Genomic DNA, 21,291 nt, shown 5'->3' on the forward strand with positions numbered 1-21,291 from the left:
TGACCGGCTTCATTGCTGGTCATGTGTTCTTTCCTCCGGCGCTGCAGAGAGACGGCTGTCTGCAGGTACGTCTGTCTCCTTCCTGCAGTCACACAGGCGCATCGGCGCCGGTGTACGGGTGCCGATGCGCCCGTGTGACTGAGGCCTTAGTGTGAAACATATTAGTGGGAAAATAAACTTTATACAATCATTTTTTTGAAAATTTATTTCATCCAAGCTATTGTGAACAAGTAATACTCGCTCACCCATATTCATTATATAGACCTAATAGTCTTTTCGAGTGTTTCTTAACGTAGGAGTCACAATGTGCAATAGAAATATCTTAATCCAGTATTATTCTCTTCAACTTCATGTAAAGGAAATGTTGACGTCTTTCATACAATCCTTGTAAATCTTTTCAAATTCCTCTTCTTGAGCAGGAGTAAAATGATTCTTATGATCTCCAGCTACACCTACAGGAAAAAAGAATGATTTTGTTAATATGTAAGAGTATATGAATTTCCTGGAGTGTAATAGGTAGGTATGGTCTTTACTTTTATTGGCAATCAAATGATTTGCTGTCCATAAATTTTCTATGTCTAATGGATCCCCCCCCCCTTTCCATTGGAAAAGGTGAAATCCACTGTGAATATGCACCAAAATCCACATCAAAATCCATTTGATACAGATCTTTCTGCTGTGGACAATCCAGAGAAAATCCAGTAAGTGCGAACACTCCATTGGTATCAAATTTATGTATCTGAATGTCTATAAACGTGAGTTATGAGTATTTCAAATCAGGGAGGTAATTTGTAATAACCCTCTATATCTCCACAATTATTTTGATATTTCAGATCTTTGGCATGACATTTTCTTGCATTTAACTATGCTTAGAACCCTAGAACTCTCACTCTACACCCACTTTTATTGACTCCGCTTAGGAAACATTTGGAATTCTTGCCAAAGCTTGGAGTTTATTGCTATGTTTCCATATGTACTTATCTCGTAGACTTTACTGTATGTTTCTGTATTCACCCACTAAAGTATGCCTCCAATTACTCAGAAGACTTAATATGGTGCAAGAGTCTTCACAATAATTCTAAATTACTTGGATTGTCAATTTTCCTTTTAATTAGCAGAATGGACTGGCTGTGGTCTGGCAGCAGACTGCACATAACTGTGCATTAAGAGACAGACCATCTTTTTTGAAAGCATGCACTAGTCTGCACCTATTTTGATCATTTTTCTTGCCACATACTCTACCTTTTCTGTGAAATGTTCCATATTTTTTGTCAAAAATATCATTAGGCACAACAGAATAGTTGGACATAGGGTTGTTTTTCATTGCTTGGAAAGAAGAATGTTCTACTACAGAATCTATGGCAGCATCATCCAGTTCTCTTGCGAGGAATTTACAAATTTTAATAACATTGCTCCTTAAATCCTAGAACAAAAAAAAAATGTTAATCAGCAATTTTTAGTATTAAAAAAAAAAAAAATCATAATTATATATTAAATCTGCATAGGTCAACACTTACAAGACTACTGTCTATGCTAAAGGTCAATATCACACAAGCATAATACAAGCACATTTTTGGGCCCATATTATGGCCACAAATCCTGGCCATATCACGGATCTGATCACCCAAACAAAGAGCATTATAAAAAAGCTATGATGCAGTTATACCCCTGTATTACACTCATGTGAAATATGCCTATCTCAGGTCATTTTAGGGAGTGTATAATATGGCATATTTACTATGTAGGAGGCATTAAGAATCTCCCTTATGAGAAAGTGACATGATTACTTTAGAAAAATATGGAAATGTCCTGTAAGGGATCAAAATGACTTTTCTCATGCTAAAGCAAATTAGACAATGCTGTTGAATGGTAGTTTTTGTCTTTCTGTGGATAATCTGAGATTTCCAACTCATTATGCACAGTTGTCAATTCTGGTGTAATACAGTATAGTGCTTCATAACATACAGTGGATTCCAAAATTGTATTAGATGTGCATACCTTAAGCATGTCTTCATATGACAGAATAAGAAAGTTTGGGTTATCTTTCATTGTTAGCCATCCCTTTACATGCTCAAACCAGCGACCAAACATGACTACAGAAGAAAGAACAAACACATGCACAGACAATTAGAAACAACACTTAGCCGGACCTTTTTGATTTTTATTGAAGGCCGTTTTAAAGCTGACACAAGAGAAATTAAACTTCAGATAGTTATAAAATTGATCAATGCCCACTCTAAAGGTTGAACCTCAATAAAGAGATTGTACTGGGCTTTTCTTGTCATCGCTTGAGATTCCCACTGATCAGCTCTTCGCTGGGCCCACTGTCATTGTGGACATATCTGGAAGCAGACAGCTCTGTTCATAGTACAGCGGTTTAGGTTGGTATTGTAAGTACAGCTTCCATTGAAGCTACCTTGAATTGGTGATGCTACAAAGGCATTATATGTGGTCAGACCGCACATGGCATATTGTGTACAGCTTTGGAGACCAATACTCAAAAAGGACATATCAGACCTTGAGCAGGTTCATAGGTGAGCAACTAATGTACAAAATGGGTGAGGGCTATGATTGGTCAAGACAGAGGGATTTAGGAGAAACTCTGGATTGAGGAAGTACGGCCATTTCAGGTTGGAGAGCCAGGTTTAGTTTGGTCACCATTTGGATTATAAGTTTAGTTGTAGCTGAAAACACTCCCAAAGGATATGGAGTACAGAGCCTGGAATCAAAATAGAACTGATAGATCACAGCACACACTTCACCTTGAAAATGAAGGGAAGACAATCCTCACCAGATGGTGCACGCTCATCAGAGATCCTGGATCGAAGTTTCCGCAACAGAGTATGGCCTTAGTCACACGGGCGTTTTTTCACGCGATTTGCGCATCGCATGACGGATGCGCATGCGCAAATCGCGTGACCGGCGCCGAAAAATCGGCCCAAAAATCGCCCGAAAATCTGCTCCTAGCCGCGTTTCATTAGAAACGGGCCGGAGCTGTCCAGCGCATTGCATTCAATGGAGCCGGCAATACAGCGGCTCCATTGAATGCAAGCGCTGCGGGCGTGCGCGGGGTTAATTGTCGGGAAGGGGTTAAATATATAACCCCTTACCTGCAATGCATCCTTAAATGTGAAAAAATAAAAAAAAAGGATGTACTCACCTGCTCCCGGCAGCTGGAGATCCCGGCGGTCGGCCTGCAGTGGGTGTGAAGGAGGTGTGACTCAGGCTTGCCCCTGATTGGCTCAGCGCTGAGCCAATCAGAAGCAAGTCTCAGTCACACCCATTCATGAATTCATGAATGGGTGTGACTGAGCTCAGCCTCTGATTGGCTCAGGCTGAGCCAATCAGGGGCAAGCCTGAGTCACACCTCCTTCACACCCACTGCAGGCCGACCGCCGGGATCTCCAGCTGCCGGGAGCAGGTGAGAACATCCTTTTTTTTAATTTTTTCACATTTAAGGATGCATTGCAGGTAAGGGGTTATATATTTAACCCCTTCCCGACAATTAACCCCGCGCACGCCGGCAGCCCATTGCTTTCAATGGAGCGGCTGTATTGCCGCTCCATTGAATTCAATGGGCAAACATCGTTCTTCTCTGCCACAGCTGTTCCAGCTGTGGCAGAGAAGAATGATTTGTCTTCTATATGTTCTCAATGGGGTCGGCGCTGCTGCCGCCGGCCCCGTTGAGCGCATATAGAGAAGAGAACAGGAATCGCAGATCGCAGATAGGTGCGATCTGCGATTTCTGTTCTCTAATTTATCGGACGAGCGCATAAAAAGCGCTCATGTGTCCGATACCATTGCAAAGCAATGGTTTTAAAAAGTCGCCGGAGCGCTGCGCATGCGCAAATCGCGGCAATAAACGCCCGTGTGACTAAGCCCTATGTATGAGAGCAGCACTCCGGGGGTTAAATCAAAGATCAAATCTTTATTGTGCCCACAACAACAACGTTTCAACCCTCCATCCGAGGGTCTTTATCAAGTACAGAGCCTGGGGTACTTTAGTTTCTCCAATAGAGAGGAGAATTAGTTGGGAATAGCTGATGAAGCTTAATTGGAGTATACCACCATTGCAGAGTGGTCGTAAAGAATGAAGTACATTTGAAGGATTTATACAGGATAGAGAACACGGGTTTCAATTGGTTCTGGGAGATGTCCATTTTCAGATCCCATTCCCAGTTGAGTAAAGGAATTATATTAGTTAAGATGGTTTTAGAGCCAAAGGTATTATAAAAAATGAGATACCTTTTTTGTGAGAATAATTGTTAAGATATTTCAGAGTTGCCTTAAGAACATGAAAATTTTGGTCTTCTTTTCTGCAAAAAGTGTCTTATTGTGTGTAACGTGTAGTGTACATATAGATATCTACGTATATGTATGTAATAACATGTGCAACATGTACATGTATCTATATGTACATACTGATTGTATTTTTGGGCTTGACTTTATTTTCATACAGAAGTAGAAGCATCCATTTTTTTAATACTTTTGGGGGAACAACTAGCGGTACATATGGTAGAGGATGGTGCAGCCACTGTGTCCACAACAGAACAGAAGGGTGGCGAAGTGTCTGTAACTATGGAGACAGTTGCAGGGATGCATGTTGAGATTTATACTTTCACTTTTCCTGAAGTCCCATCAGCACAAGGCTGCTGGATAACCACCACAGAAGCATGCTGAGGTATAGGGGTGATGGAAATTAAATATAAACAGTTAATTTAGCTTAAAACAAGTTCTTTTTAGCTTTATTTATTGTCTGGAGGACTGTAGATGTTTTATATTTAAAGTGGTCAACCCCTTTAATGTTCTGTTTACACGGGGTAGGGGGAGGGGGTACAGAAATTCTGCAGCACCTGGTGTTGCGCTTAGTACAGGCTGCCGGGTGCCTGGTGAAGGAAGCGCTAACAGCTAAAGATTTTGGATGTGAGCGCTGTACCTTTTAAAATCAGCTGTGGTACTTAGCTGATTTTGACACTGCTTTAGGGCTTGTTCACATGAGCAACATGGGTGCGCAGCATAGACACACAGAAAGCGCTTCTATAGGAACCAATGGTTTCCTATAAAAGCGTTTACATGAAAGAATGTTAGATGCCCTAACAAAGATAAGACATGCGACTGCAAGGCCGCATATAAGCTCCGTGGTGCATACAAGAATAGGACTTGTCCTATCTTTGGTGCATGCTTTCCATAGACTCCTATGGGAGCTGGAAAGCATGCACCACGCACCTTGTATCGTGTGAACGGGCTACTTCAAATAGCTGGAATTAACCCGTTCATTTGCTCTTTAATGCAGTATAGCCGTGATCTTTGCACACGCCTATACTGTGCGCCCACAGCGCTTGTGTGAACGAGCCCTTAGAATGTGAAAGTGCTGCGGAATGTCTGCTGCAGACATTCCACAACATTTCAGCCCCATGTAAACATACTACCACGGAAAAATGTGCACCAAAATCTGCATGTCTAACATTGGAATTTGATGTGGAATTTGCAATAGTGAAATCCTGTGGATTTTGGTGCAGCTATTTCTGTGACAGAATATTTTACCACGTTTAAAAGCATCCTAAGTCATAGAAGTGATTCCATAATGGTTTTTAGAACACCTATATCACCATTTTATTATTCTGCATTCGATTTTCCACTGTGGAGTTTCACTCCTTTCATTATTCTCATTGATCATGAACTGCACCACACTCCCAAATGGAGGTACTGTTGAGCCAACTAGAAGCTGTCATGCCTGCTACCCTGGTAGTTCTACTCAGGCCTAGGTATTTGTGTCGATAAAGATAGTAGAAGCAGACAGAGTTAAGGCTATATATATCAGGATTATGGAAGTTCAAAGCAAATAATACAAGCTGGAGATTGGAAATTAAAAACTGATTGTTCAGTATTTAGCATCAATTCAACAAATACTCACTGTCTTTACTTAGAAATAAAGAGACAAAATCTTGGAAGTCATCCCTGTATTCCATAAATTGTACCATTCTAGAGAAGTAGTAAAGAGACACACAAACGTCTTTTGGATTCCGTATTGTATAGATTACCTAATATACAAAAACATAAAATGTAGAAATTCTTACATATAAAGCAAATGAATAGTTACTGTTTTATTTAAAGGAAATATATAGAGTATCTAAAAAGGGCACAATTTTTGCTGATATGGACCAAAAATACACAAAAGATTATTCTTAATGCTTGGGAATAAATATATGCAAATTAGTTAAAACGCACTTAGCCAGAAAATTGCCAAATGACAAATTTTCTGCTATGAAACCATATTGTCCACATATAGAAAAAATGAAACAGTATTAGATCATTTTAACCTTCATTGTCACTTAGGCCATAGGCACACAAGACTATTTTCAGTCTCTCTGCTGTTCAAGTCTACAATGGACTAGACTTGGACAGCACTCATAGTAGTCAATCTGCCAAATCATACATGTTTTTTTTTCCACACAGACATACAGATTATATGAAATAAAACACACCATACGTTAATCTGATCTGATATGCAGATGAGACTCGCCTATTCAAGCCAATGTGGATGCAAAAATTGTGCCTGTTTCATTTTTTTAGTGAAATGAAAATCAGATGATAGCCACATGGACCAGATACAGATGGCATAATTAAGGAGCTACACACGGATTACAAAAATGCATATTTTTTGCAGACACAGCACATAGTTTTACACTTATGTTGTCTTTGGCTTTATATGTGGAAAATTCACTTGTAGAAATGCCAACTAAAAGAAAAAAGTTTCACTCATTTATACTTAGTGGATTTTCTGCTTTCCCTCCAATATTTTCATACAAAGAAAATGTTTTAGAAAATCATTAGCGTGTATTTAGAAGGGGTATCAAGAATTGCAGAAAATGAAAAATAATATTCACTTTGTACATCCATATCACCACAGCACCTTTTACAAAGCGTGATTGTTCTCAGTGAGAGAAACCAAGTAATCCTATAGATACGATACAACAAACCTTGGCTTTGGTCTTGAAGAATGACTGGGTAAACAGATGGAAAGGAAGATGTGTTGTGATAAGTCGAGGGGATGGTCTATTTTCAAGTTGGGTTCGTCCACCATGCTGTTCAATCCAAGGAACACGATCCCAGCTAAAAGCTGTTTTTACTGGTGTAGGATCACCATTGCTGTAGATGAGAGAGAGGATTTCTTGTAGCCATGTAGTACCTATAACACAATACGTATAGTAAATCATTATTCTTGGGAGCATGAAAGGGAGAAGCAGAGGGTTCCATAGTCTCACTGCTCTTACAGTAAAGATCCCCCTTTGGGTAGAAACCTTCTTTCTTCTAGACATAGAGGATACCCCCTAGTTACAGCCTGCGTCCTGGGTATGAGTAGATGATGGGAGAGATCTCTGAATTAACTCCTGATATATTTATACATAGTTAGTAGGTCACCTCTCAGACGTTTTTTCTCTAAACTAAAAAACCCCAGCAGTAGGGGAAGGAAAAATCTAGCTCTTCAACCCCTTAACGCCACAGGGCATTACTGTACGTCTTGGCAGGGTGGTACTTAGAGCAACAGGATGTACAGTTACGCCCTGAGGATAGTGCAAGTTCAAAAGAGATCCCGCGCTATCCGGCAGTGGGAGCCGGCTGTCAGCGATAGCCGGCCTCCCGCTGCAACAGCGGGCATGCATCAGGACAGCGGCCCCCGCTGCTAACCCCTTATATGCCATGATCTATGTAGATCGCGGCATGTAAAGGGTTTACAGAGAGAGTGCACTCCCTCTGTGATGTAATTGGACTCTTGCAATGTTATCAAGGAGAGCCCAATGGGTTGCCATGGCAACAAGATACCAGATACAGGCGTCCTGCATTGCCAGTGCCCATGATCGCTATAACAAGCAATATGGCACTGCAGGACATAAGTCCTGCAATGCTTTATCACAGCGATCATAGGTGCTATGGGCAAGTCCCCACACAAGGACGCAAATAGTGTAAAAAAAAGATCAAAACAGTGTCAAAATGCAAAAATGAAAAAAACCCTTTTTTGTACTTTTCCCCCTATTAGTATTTTTTTTTAAAAATTTAAATTTTAAATCCCACATATTTGGCATTGTCATATCCGTAACAACTCGCACAACAAATTGAACACACTTTTTAACCTGCGCATCAAAAATCATAAAAAAAACCTATTTTATGCTTATATTTTTCATTTTGCTTCCCAAAAAAGCAATAAAAGTTATCAAAAAAGCCGTATGTACTACAAATTGGTACCCATAAAACTACAGCTCGTTGCACAAAACACAAGCCCTCCCAGAGCACCATCCATGAAAAAATAAAAAAGTTATAGGACTTTGAATGCAACGATTTAGAAAAACAAATAATTTCCAAAAAAAGGGTTTTTATTGCAGAAAAGCTAAAAAAAAGTTAAGAATTTTGGTCTTGTTGTAATCATACCAACCTGCAGGAAAAACATATTGTGTCATTTATACTGCATGATTAACAGAAAAAAAAAACAATGGCAGAATTAATGTTTTTTTCTCTCCCTGCAATCATAAAAAAATTAATAATATTTTACAATATAGTCTATGCACCCAAAAATGGCACCAATAAAAACTACAATTCACTATACAAAAACAAGTGCTTATATAGCCGCGCCGACAGAAAAATAAAAAAAGTTATGGCTTTTGAAAAGTGGAGATGAAAATCCCCCCAAAATCGTTGCATCCTCAATGCCAAAATAGGGCAAGTTGTTAAGGGGTTAAAAACTCCAGGCTTTTATAAATCCATTTTAAATATTTAACCTTTTCCAGATTTTGAATATTTAATTCAATTATACATTATAAATTGCATTGATATGGGAGTTACCTCTATGGGCCCAGTGTCATATTTTGGAAAAAGTCTACAATTGCTAAGTTACTGTAATAAAAGGGCTTGCACTGTTGTTGTTTATTTATTGTTCCATTTTTCAAATCTTTTGGTTATGCTTCTGGGAGCGATAGTACTGGGAGGAGCCTCTGGGAGGGTGTGAGAGAGTCAAACTAATCTGCCTACTTGTAGAGACTGTCACTAGAGGAACAGCAGATTGGGAGTTGGGCATGCAGAGACATCCCTTAAAAAAGCATTATCCTATTTTGAGTTCTACTCTTTTTCAATATATGAACAATACAAATCACATGGCAATGCTGTCATTGTGGTCATGTGATCACCCATACGTCTCACTAACTACTAGTCTTTAGTAGTGGGTGTGACGCACAGGCAATCATATCATTACAATGCTAGTGACTAGAGATGAGCGAGCATACTCGGAAAAGCACTACTCGCTCGAGTAATTTGCTTTATCCGAGTATCGCTGTGCTCGTCCCTGAAGATTCGGGTGCCGGCACGGAGCAGGGAGCTGCAGGGGAGAGCGGGGAGGAACGGAGGGGAGATCTTTCTCTCCCTCTCTCCCGCCCGCTCTCCCCTGCTCCCCGCTGTGACTCACCTGTCAGCCGCAGCGGCACCCGAATCTTCAGGGACGAGCACAGCGATACTCGGATAAAGCAAATTACTCGAGCGAGTAGTGCTTTTCCGAGTACGCTCGCTCATCTCTACTAGTGACAAATATGAGCATGTGATTGGATAATTGCTTTGGAAACTGGCCAGTCGGTGTCCACAGCCCTCTGCATGTCAAAACTTGTACCCTGTTATATCCTGGCTGCCATAAAAAGTGCCAAGCCTTCGCCCTAGCACGTCCTAGCTTCATTACATCACTACAGAAAGGTCCATATTAGGGTGGACGCACACTTGCGATATTTTCTCTCTTGCGCTGCGAGAACACGAGAAAACTCTGCCGATATCCTTGGGTCATGCCGATTTTTTTCTCGCACTGCGATGCGAGACTTTAACTTTAGTCTCGCATCGCAGTGGAGAAAAAAACGCCAGTGGGTGTCCACCCTTAAAAGGAAAAAAAAATCAAAGTGCACAGATGTTGTTGTACTGTTATGTGTATTTCTGAGTTCAATAAGTAAAATTTCATTTACTGTGCCTCAGATTCTCTAATTTTGCTAAATCTGTTTTTAAAGTCTGAGGTGTGGAGCTGCTACTTTGAAAGTACAGAAAAGATCAATAGTGCCAATGGTGACCTTTATCTGAATGGGCAATATTCCATAGTTCCATTGCTCAGTCATGTGTGCAAGCTTGAGTATATAAAATCACTCGACAGATATTTGTATTTATACACAGTAAAGCCCCATTCATATCAGTGTTAGAGAGCCATTATAACTTAAATTTCAAGTATGTAAGCAACAGCTTTATACTTAAGACAAAATCACAAATTGACAAAAAACTTGGACCCTGGAAGGGGCAGCAGAGAGTGGTGAAACATAATACTTCAGACTATACAAAAGGTTTGTGTATGGTCTGTAATTATGGTGGCACTCCCCTCCCAGGCTCCATCCCGCCTGTTAAAATGGGATCAGTGGACTTCTTTCTTCTAATAGGTGTAGCCATCAAGGAAGCTACCTCACTAACCAAACATTAAACAGGAATTCCTACCTTAGACATTTATGGCATATCCACAGAACCAGATGGGGCTGGGATTGAGGGACCCCTGTTCTGGAGATAGGTGCAGGCATTTATGGCGTATTCCGAGGATATGCCATACATTTTTAAAATGGAAACCTTTCTTTACTGGTATATGCAGTAGATATATCATACACATCTATGGTGGGAACACCCTTTTAAAAGTCTAAATGCCACCTCCAGCTTAAAAACATCTCTCGGATACAATCTTTTCTCAACCTGAGTCAACATAAATGCCAGTGCATGTCCTCATCCTCTCTCATCTAGAATTCTGCAATATACTTTCCTGTAACCTTCCATCCAATTCTGAACCCTGCTGTTCAGCTAATTCACCTCTCCACTCATTATCCTTCTACCTCTTCATTCACTGGTTACCCATCATCTGGGGAGTCCAATTCAATATGTTATCAATAACATACTAGGCTGTCCACAATCTGTCCTTTCCATAAATCTCTGCTCCAGTATCCCAATACCTCCGCACAAACAATCCTTGCAAGACCTTCTTCTCTGCTCTCTCCTAGTCTGTTCCTCGCATAATTGTCTCTAATATTTCTCCTGAGCATCACCTATGTTCTGGAATTTGCTACGCCAACACATCCGACTCTTCACCACCTTGGAAAACTTCAAAGGAACCCGAAAACCCACTTTTTTAGAAAAGCTTACAACCTATAGTAACCCTGCTGCCACCACAACATGAGTACCTTCTTCCCTCACCTACTATCTCCTTCTCCCGCTCTTGTAGATTGTAAGCAGGCAGGGCCTTCTCTCCCTCTGTACCAGTTTGTTAGTCATTTGGTAGATGTTTATTGTTCCTATTGTTTCCATACATACTGTATATAATGTATTTGAACCTCTGATTTCATTCGTACAACGTCCTGGAATTATGGAATAAATGGAGCTTTAAAATAAATAATATAATGATGCATTTAGAGTATTTTGTTGACAATTTTACAAATCAATTAGTTACCTGATTTGGGATATGTTACATTAAAAACATCATCATCACGGGTTTCAAATTCTTTCCATGCATAGTTAAAACTTTCCATTGTATGCACAGCTGCAGGTACTCTTATGTGTTCAAACTCTATGTATTGTCTTCCAGCTTCCATCATGATGAAAAGACTTGGCAGGAAATAAGAAATATTTAAAGTTAAAAGCTAAAAAGCAACATTAAGGCCCAGTTGGGTCTAAAAGTATTGGGGCGGTGACACAATTTTCATGATTTAGCTTCTGTACACCACCACAATGGATGAAATAAAGCCATTAACCCTTTCCAATCCAATTTGAATCTTGGTTTTCCTAGGGGGCTTACTCTTTTTCTGCCGTTACACAACAGCGCTATATGCTGGCTAAAGCAAGTACTGCATGAGGTGACACGTTGGATAGGCTCCAACAGCAGAGGGGCTGGCAATATACAGTAAGAGAACCCCGACGGGCGTCTTCCAACATCGGAGCTGTACAGCCTTAAATCATAATGTCTTCAGAGGTCAGACAGTGGATTGGAAAGGGTTAATATGTGATTGAAATATAGCCATTCAGCTTTAATTGAAGGGATTTGTAAAACTATTGCATTAACTGTTTAGAAATTACAGCCATTTTTTACATAGACCCCCTTCCTTTTCACAGGCTCAAAAGTAATGGGACAAACTAAAATAATAATCTTAAATATAGGGTTTTTTAATACCTGGGTGTAAATACTTGGCAGTCTATAGCTGCCTAAAGTTTGGAACACACGGTCACCACCAAATGCCAATATTACGGTATTCCCTTGAGATGCTCTATCTTTACTGCAGCTGCCTTCAGCTGCTGTTTGTGGGTCGTTCTGCCTTCAGTTTTTCTTCAATAAGTGAAAAGCTCCTTCTTTATAAGCTTTGGCTGCTCTTAAAATTTCTGCTATCTCTCTCATAGTTTAATTTTTTCAGCTCAATTATGTCCTCCTTCACTTGCATTAAGCACTCTTTGGACCACATATTGATAGTTCCCATAAAAAGCTACCAAATGCAAATTCAATACTTTGAATCAACTCCAGACCTTTTTTTCTGTAACGTGCCAGGAAATAATAATTCAGGAAGTTTCTAATTAAGGAGAGCACCTGAAAGGCGTTAGGAGACTTACAAGGCCATTCCTACCCCTATAGAAAATATGCAAAGGGAGAGATGGAACAATACTTCTACAGTGCCACCTATTGGAAGGGAGCATTCCAGCAAGGCAATATCAGACCTTTTCACAGGCCTTGCAAAAAGGACTGGAAATATAAGCCAAAGGCAGAATATTCTCCACAAAGGAAAAATGATAACCATGTACAGAAAGATTTTATATAGGTTTTTTACCCTCATCAGGGTGAAGTAGGTCGCTGGCTTAGCTGGGCAAGAGATCTATGAAGTGGATCAGGGAGATCTATAGCCTTCCTGACACAAGTCATAGGCCTCTCATCCAGCTAAACCAACAACCTACTGTACACTAATGAGGTGTACAAAACCCTGATGCCAGCATCTTCCTTAAGGAGAAATTACAGCCTTCCTGACCCATGTCATGAAGTTATTCCTTGAAGTGGTATTCCCATCATACTTCTTTTATCTAAATCTGGTCGCCAGGAGCACATGCGCACTAGCTCTCAGCCCAGCTGCCAGCTACGGATGTTCCATACTATGTCTTTCCATAGAAGATGTGGTTAGTTTCCCTGGCAATGAGCAGTAAACAAACAGAAGACAAAGGAATCAATAACCGCAATATCTGGAGAATTATGCATTTTAAAAATAATCATCTTATGGGTGGGTGCAGTGTTTTGTAATTTCCAACACATTGAAATAGGATTCCCGAGATGGGAATATCCCTTTAAGGAAACCACAGCAGACTGTTTAGGCTTTTTATCCCTTATCAGTTTCTCCTTAAGGAGAAATTATACCCTTCATGACCCACATCATTGGCTTATCACCCAGTCAAGCCAGCAATCTACTTAAAGGTCTATTTAGACACAACGAATATCGCTCAAAATTCGCTCAAAAGCCGTCTTTTGAGTGATAATCATTGCGTCTAGCTGCACTGACATCGTGCAGTTTTCGTTAAGCCGTCTCTCATTGTTGCCTTTAGCATGCTGAAAGACAACAATCAGCCTTATCGGGAGTTCACAGCGGGATACAGCTGATACTATTGTTTCAGCTGTGCCCTGCTCTCTGATCACAGGTGGTCCAGCTGTGTTCTTCATACTCCACACTGAATGCACAGCTGTATACCAGCTGAGTGCTCCGTGAACAGCCGGGGTATGAAGAACACAGCGGTCCAGCTGTGTTCTGTATACCCCCTTGGAGTGCTTAGCGGTATAGCAGCTGAGCACTCCCAGCAGAGAACAGCTGGATGCAGAAGACAAGCGGCCCCGCTTGTCTTCTGCATACCCCGCTTGGAGCGAAAGGTGATCACTCAACGTTTGCCAGATACAGGCGCCTTGCCCTGTAAATGCACACAGCGATTATCGCTCAAAAGTCGCTCAAAAGACATCTTTTGAGTGATAATCGTTTTGTCTAAATGGGCCTTAACACTGATGAGCGGTAAAACAACCCAAACAGTCCATCTGTACATGACCTTTTTTTTTTTGCTTCTGGAGAAGACTCTTGTTTTGCTTATATTCCCAGTGATTGCTGCAAGGCCTGTAAAAAGGTCTGACATTAAGGGTGCGTTCAGACGAGCGTGTTTTGGTGCATACTTAGGTGCGTACATACGTCCGCACCTAGGTATGAGCAAAAGCACGCGTGAACACAGCTGCGTGCTTGTTGTCAATGGAGCCGCGGCTGCTGCCTGCGGCTCCATTGAAAACAATGCTCTGCTGGTCCCCTGCATTCTTTTCCAGGGAAGGGCTTTACATATAAGCCCTTCCCTGAAAAAGAAACATTTTAGTGCAAAACAAAAAAAGAATTAAAAAAATGTACCTCTCCGCCGCTTCTGTGACCCCCCGCGGGCATGAAGATCCTTCACCCCCGCTAGTTAAAAGAATTCCCTGCTGCTACATCTGCCAGATGCAGCAAAAGGAATTCTTCAATTCTCAACCGCAGCTGTCACACATGACAGCTGCGGTAGAGAATCCTGCTGCCGGCATCCTGTCAATGGCTTTTCAGGGAAGGGCTTCATAAGCCCTTCCCTGAAAAGCCATTTAAAGTAGTGCAAAAAAAAAAAACAATTCTCACCTCCCTTCAGCTGCCAGGGCTCAGCCGCGACTTCTAGCGCTGTCCCGGCTCTGTAGTTCTGAGCTATCAGCAGCTGGGGATTTAAAATCCCTGCCTGCTGGTAGCTCTAATTGTGGTTGGCTGAATTGCTTCAGCCAATCACAATCAGAGCTACCAGCAGGAGGGGATTTTAAATCCCCAGCTGCTGATAGCTCTGCAGCGCTACAGAGCCGGGGACAGCGGCAGAAGTCCCCGCTGAGCCCCGGCAGCTGTTAGTGGCTTTGCAGGGAAGGGCTTCATAAGCCCTTCCCTGAAAAGCCTTTTAAAATAGTAAAAAAAATTTAAAAAATAGGTACTCACCTCCCTTCAGCTGCCGGGGCACAGCCGCGTCTTCTCCTGCTGTCCCCTGCACTGTGTTGCTGAACTGCTGATCTATCAGCAGCCGGGGATTTAAAATCACAGGCAGCTCTCACCTGTCATTCATTCGGGGAGAGCTGCCTGTGATTGGCTGAGCACCTCAGCCAATTACATTCAGCTCTTTCAGCAGGCGGGGATTTTAAATCCCCAGCTGCTGATAGATCAGCAGTTCAGCACCACAGTGCAGGGGACAGCAGGAGAAGACGCGGCTGTGCCCCAGCAGCTGAAGGGAGGTGAGTATCTATTTTTTTTGTTTTTTAAATCACTTTTAATTGATTTCCAGGGAAGGGCTTATATGTAAAGCCCTTCCCTGAAAAACAATTCAGGTGTGCCACAGACCATTGTCTTCAATGGAGCCGCCGCCAGCAGCAGCGGGTCCATTGAAGTGAATGGCTGCATTTTTTTTTTTTTCACCAAAATTCTTCCTTTTCAGTTAAGAGCCTATATGTTAAGCTCTTCCCTGAAAAAGAATTCAGGTGTGCCCACAGACCATTGTCTTTAATGGAGCCGCCGCTAGCAGCAGCGGCTCCATTGAAGTGAATGACTGCACTTTTTTTTTCACCAAAATTTTTCCTTTTCAGTTAAGAGCCTATATGTAAAGCTCTTCCCTGAAAAACAATTTGGTGGTGCCAGCAGACCGTTGTCTTCAATGGAGCCGCCGGCAGCAGAGGCGGCTCTATTGAAGAGAATGCCTGCATTTTAATTTTTTTTACACTAAAATCTTTCTTTTTCAGGGAAGGGCTTATATGTAAAGTCCTTCCCTGAAAAGGAATGTAGGGAGCCAGCAGGTCATTGTTTTCAATGGAGCCGCCGGCAGCAGCCGCGGCTCCATTAAAAACAATGCGTGCATTCCCTATGGTGCACGCATGTCCTATCTTTGCAGGCACACACCTGCAAAGTACGGACATATGCACACGCCATAGGGAATGCAGTGTTGTAAATACAAGCGTGTTTTTGTGTGTGCGTATGCACGCACCAAAACACGCTCGTCTGAATGCACCCTTACTTGCAGGAATGCTAACTTATAATGGGTGGTACTCTAGAAGCATTTGTTCCATTTTTATGAAATTGTGAGAAGCAAGCCACAGAGGCCTATGACACTGCTTACCAGTCAATTGTCCAATTACTTTTGAGCCTGTGAAAAAGGAGAGACTATTTTAAAATTGGTGTAATTCCATAAAAATAAATGCAATATTTTTATTAAACTGCTTGAACTAAAACTAAAACTGAAGACCTTACATCTTATTAACATATTGATGGCTTGTTGCAAATCCATTATATGGAGGCTAAATTATGAAAATTGTGTCACTGTTCAAATACTTCTGTATCTCTTGTAAATATTGCAATTAATTAAATTGACTAAATGTTTAAAAGGAAATGAAAGATCAGTAACCAAACCAACATTCTGTAAAAAGCTTGTGTTACTCAATATCAAAAAATATCAAGATTTTTGATACTATAATTAATAGTATAATTAATAATGTAGATATTAACTACTCAATTACAATTTATGTGCTTTTTTTAAAGAAATGTCTAATTTTTCCATAAATGTATTAGTTTTACTTTTTTCATAAAAATGGTGCATGAACGTATTTTTTTTTTTGTATTTCAATATTTATTAGAATTTTTTCATGACAAAATAAGATACAATACAAAGGTTAATAAACCAACACATATAATGTAAAAGGAAGTACAAAAGAAAACATTCAATAACCATGTAATACATGTCTTAGGTTAAGTAGTTTAGTTAGTAAGGAAGAAAGAAAATAACAACTATTGGTTTAAACAGTTAGATAACAGATGTAGATAGATAAGTCTAATGCCAGGTAAAGCAAAAGGAAATGATTTGTATAAATCCTGGGATTTCACAACTGACTGATAAAAGCAAAGGAGTTTACACAGGTAGAAGAATATACAGCGGTCATCCAGATACACATTGGTTGCAAGACATCTAGATTTTCTATATATATTAGAATTTCAATAATAAAGATGGGTTTCATGCAACAATTTTTTTCAAATAGCATATATACTTGAGTATAAGCTGACCTTTTCAGCATATTTTTTATGCTGAAAAAGCCATCCTCGGCTTATACTCGAGTAAGGTTCCCGAAAAAAAAAACTATACTTAGCCCTACGCCGCTGCCGAGGGCTCGGCGCGTCTAGCCGCTTGGGTTCTGGCACCCCTCGCAGTGATTTTTGAGGAAGGGCTTTAAATATAAGACCTTTCCTGAAAATCATCCCTAGTTGTAGTAAAAATGTAAAAAAAAATCTATACTTACCTCTCCACCGCTGCTAGGGCTCAGGTGCGTCTAGCAGCGTGGGTCCTGTCACTGTAATGAAGTTCTTTCGGCAGGCAGGGATTTCAAATCGCCGCCTGCTGGGAGGGCTGCATCTGATTGGCTGAGCACTCAGCCAATCACAGGCAGCGTTCGGCCATTCATTAATTAAATTGCCACAAAATAATAGTGGTTTGTGTACTTGTAGAAAGTGCTGTACTTGCAAGTATTTGTATTAGTCCAGTGGGGTCAAATGACATTGAGATTTTAGTTGCTCAAATGAGACAAGAGATTCCTTTTGCAATAAGTGTGCAAGTGTAATACATAATGATCTCAACTTTGAAATATTCAGATATGGAATGGTGTATTGAAACAGGTCTAAAGTAATATGTTCTCTCGGGAGGAAGCTTTGGGGTTTTCTTATGTTGTGGAATTTTTTCCATATTTTTAAAGATGTTTAAGTCAGCAGAGAGAGGTGAGGAGGCAAAGGTAAATTCCATAAAGAAATTATGAGTAAAGCTTTAAACAGGACAATAGATCTTTAAGTGGTATTCAATATGCACCCAGTGCTTCTGGTTTTCAGATCTCCACAATGGAGTCAAGATGAACTTTAAGATGAGATGCCAATAACTTCGGAGATTTATTATTTTGAGAATACTATTGGGCATTAGTCCTATTTAATTTCCTCTCATAGTATTGTAGTAAGTGACTTTGAAGCTTATGTCTCTATTGAAAGGACTCTTCTGACTGTTGGGGTGTTTGCTTCTGTTTATTTTGTGATATGAAGTCCTTTATTTTAGTTTCAATGGGTTTTTATTAGGAAATGACACAAATATAGTACTGGTGCGTAACATTCTTAAGTCCGCTCGCAGGGAGCTAATTATTGCTTATTTAGAGTACTGTAAATTTTAATACAACATTGTACTCAAATATATGCAGTACTGGTAAGGGTTAACAAAGGCTACAGAACAGGGAGTCATCAAGGATCCAAATCAATTCCCTAGTATATGCATAGTAAATAACCAGAGCAGGTTTCTGGTGGGGTGGTTAGGTAGATGATATATTATGTATAGGTATGAGGTCCTTTATTTTGATAAGTAAATCATTTAGGCCTCAGTCCATGGGGAAAATCAGGCCCTCTACGGATTCTCCATGGAGAATCCGTAGCGGGTCCCTCCTGCCCCGCGGACATGAGCGCTGAAAAGAAAAATAAATAAGAATAAACTTACCCGCAGCGGACCGGGAAGGTCTTCTCTTCTTCAGGGCCGGATCTTCTTTCTTCGGCCGGCGGATGTACTTGGCACGCCGGCAGCGTGCCGCGCGCATGTGCCGGGCACATCCGCCGGGCCGAAGCAAGAAGATCCGGCCAGGAAGAAGAGAAGATCAGCCCGGTCCGCTGCGGGTAAGTTATTCTTATTTTTGGTCTCCTGCGGATCCGGACGGCTTCCATAGGCTTCAATAGAGTCCCCGCGGGAGACCCGCACGAAAATGGAGCATGTCACGTTTTTTTTCATGCTCCATTTTTTTTAAATTCACTTTTATTGACCATCTGCGGGTATTTATCTACCCGCGGGTGGTCAATGCATCCCTATAGGATGCGGATCCGCATGCGGGTGATCCGCTGCGGATTTAAAATCCTATTTTGCCCGTGGACATGAGGCCTTAAGGTTATTGTCCTTTTTTCACATGATGTCCTATTCTGATAAAAGAACCTCTTTTATATGCCTTATGAGTGTTCCACAAGGTACAAGGGTTCACAGGGATATATTATGAGTAAAGTAGTCCTTTAAATCTTTTTACAGATTGTTTATATGTTCCGCTTGAATTAACAGAGAATCATTACTACACCAAATATATGTTGGTGGTTGGTTGTGGTGTTCTGCAAGGGTCAAGGAGATTGTGGCATGATCAGACCAGGTAATTGTTTCAATTGTTGACTCTTGGGGAAGTAATAGTAGATGTCTATCCAATATAAACATATCGATCCTTGAATAGCTGGTGTGAACAATCGAATGCCAGGAGCAATCCCTCTTGGAGGTATGCATTGCTCGCAAAGGATCGAAATGTTCTTCCTTTCATCGTATGCCAGCTATAAATTGGGCCTGATTACCTCAGTTAGAGGTAGTATCAGGCCTTAGTCAGACGGGCGTTTTTAGCCGCGATTTGCGCATGCGCATGCGTCCGGCGATTTTATAAAACCATTGCTTTGCAATGGTATCGGACACATGAGCGCTTTTTATGCGCTCGTCCGATAAATTATAGAGCAGAAATCGCAGATCGCACCTATCTGCGATCTGCGATTCCTGTTCTCTTCTCTATATGCGCTCAATGGGGCCGGCGGCAGCAGCGCCGACCCCATTGAGAACATATAGAAGACAAATCCTTCTTCTCTGCCACAGCTGTAACAGCTGTGGCAGAGAAGAACGATGTTTGCCCATTGAATTCAATGGAGCCGGCAATACAGCCGCTCCATTGAAAGCAATGGGCTGCCGGCGTGCGCGGGGTGAATTGTCGGGAAGGGCTTAAATATATAAGCCCTTCCCTGCAATTCATCCTAAAATGTGTTAAAATAAAAAAAAATTGTATACTCACCTTTCCGCTGCAGCCGGAGTCCAGCCGCGGCCGCTGTCAGTTCTCCTGAACTGCTTCTCGGCTCTATTCAGCCGGCGGGGCTTTAAAATCCCCGCCTGCTGAATGATCTGCCTCTGATTGGTCACAGCCCTGACCAATCAGAGGCAGGATTCACTCACACACCCATTCATGAGTTCATGAATGGGTGAGTGACTGCTGCCTCTCAGCGCTGAGCCAATCAGGGGCAGGTCTGACTCACATCCATTCATGAATTCATGAATGGGTGTGAGTGAGACATGCCTCTGATTGGCTCAGCGCTGAGCCAATCAGGGGGCAGGTCTGACTCACACCCCCTTCACACCCACTGCAGGACGGCCGCGCGGAGCTCCGGCTGCCGGGAGAAGGTGAGTATATATATATTTTTTATTTTTACACATTTTAGGATGAATTGCAGGGAAGGGCTTATATATTTAAGCCCTTCCCGACAATTCATCCCGGGCTCGCCCGCAGCGCATTGCTTTAAATGGAGCCGGCTCTATTGCCGTCTCCATTGAATGCAATGCTCTGGACAGCTCCGGCCCGTTTCTAATGAAACGCGGCTAGGAGCAGATTTTCGGGCGATTTGTGGGCGACTTGCGCGCACCGGTCACGCGATTTGCGGATGCGCATCCGTCATGCGATCCGCAAATCGCGTGAAAAAACGCCCGTGTGACTAAGGCCTCAACGTTATCTGAGACTGCACTGAAATCACTGCAAATAAGTCATTTGCCCTTTTTGCATTTTGAAACAATACATCAAGTCCTTTGCTGTAAAACCAGTTCATAGATGTCATCGTGGGAGCAATTTTCTTATGCCACGTCAGTCAATGGTCATACTTGGTATTTGATAGAGAAAGAAGAAAGAAACAGGGGAATACAACAATAACAATAAACAGTCCTTGATAGAGATGAGCGAGCACCAAAATGCTCGAGTGCTCGTTACTCGAGTTGAACTTCCCGCGATGCTCGAGGGTTCGTTTTGAGTAACGAACCCCATTAAAGTCAATGGGCGACTCGAGCATTTTTGTATATCGCCGATGCTCGCTAAGGTTTTCATTTGTGAAAATCTGGGAAATTCATGAAAGTGATGGGAACGACACAGAAACGGATAGGGTAGGCGAGGGACTACATGTTGGGCTTCATCTCAAGTTCCCAGGTCCCACTATTAAGCCACAATAGCGGCAAGAGTGGGCCCCCCCCCCGCACTGTCAGCATAAAGATCGTTCTCCTCTGCCACAGCTGTAACAGCTGTGGCAGAGAAGAATGATGTTAGCCCATTGAATTCAATGGAGCCGGCAA

The 21,291-nt window shown here is 41.6% G+C and overlaps 1 protein-coding gene across 4 annotated transcripts in view; it reads right to left on the reverse strand.

The window, feature by feature from the left end:
- Window positions 1-218: 218 nt before the first annotated feature.
- LOC136631465 (3-beta-hydroxysteroid sulfotransferase-like) overlaps window positions 219-21,291 on the reverse strand; it is a 45,832-nt gene continuing 24,759 nt past the window's right edge. For 2 of the 4 annotated variants that reach the window (XM_066605758.1, XM_066605757.1), the window contains exons 2-8: window positions 16,216-16,242; window positions 11,501-11,655; window positions 6,981-7,189; window positions 5,915-6,041; window positions 1,999-2,093; window positions 1,243-1,423; window positions 219-452 (exon numbers count right to left, since the gene is read on the reverse strand). In XM_066605758.1, the coding sequence (XP_066461855.1) occupies window positions 349-452; window positions 1,243-1,423; window positions 1,999-2,093; window positions 5,915-6,041; window positions 6,981-7,189; window positions 11,501-11,645 (861 nt within the window). In that variant the 5' untranslated portion in view covers window positions 11,646-11,655; window positions 16,216-16,242 and the 3' untranslated portion in view covers window positions 219-348. The remainder of the gene's footprint in view (window positions 453-1,242; window positions 1,424-1,998; window positions 2,094-5,914; window positions 6,042-6,980; window positions 7,190-11,500; window positions 11,656-16,215; window positions 16,243-21,291) is intronic. The other 2 variants (XM_066605756.1, XM_066605759.1) reach the window with 1 other exon arrangement.

Source organism: Eleutherodactylus coqui, chromosome 6 (assembly GCF_035609145.1).
Source record: "Eleutherodactylus coqui strain aEleCoq1 chromosome 6, aEleCoq1.hap1, whole genome shotgun sequence".
NCBI classification, from domain to species: domain Eukaryota; kingdom Metazoa; phylum Chordata; class Amphibia; order Anura; family Eleutherodactylidae; genus Eleutherodactylus; species Eleutherodactylus coqui.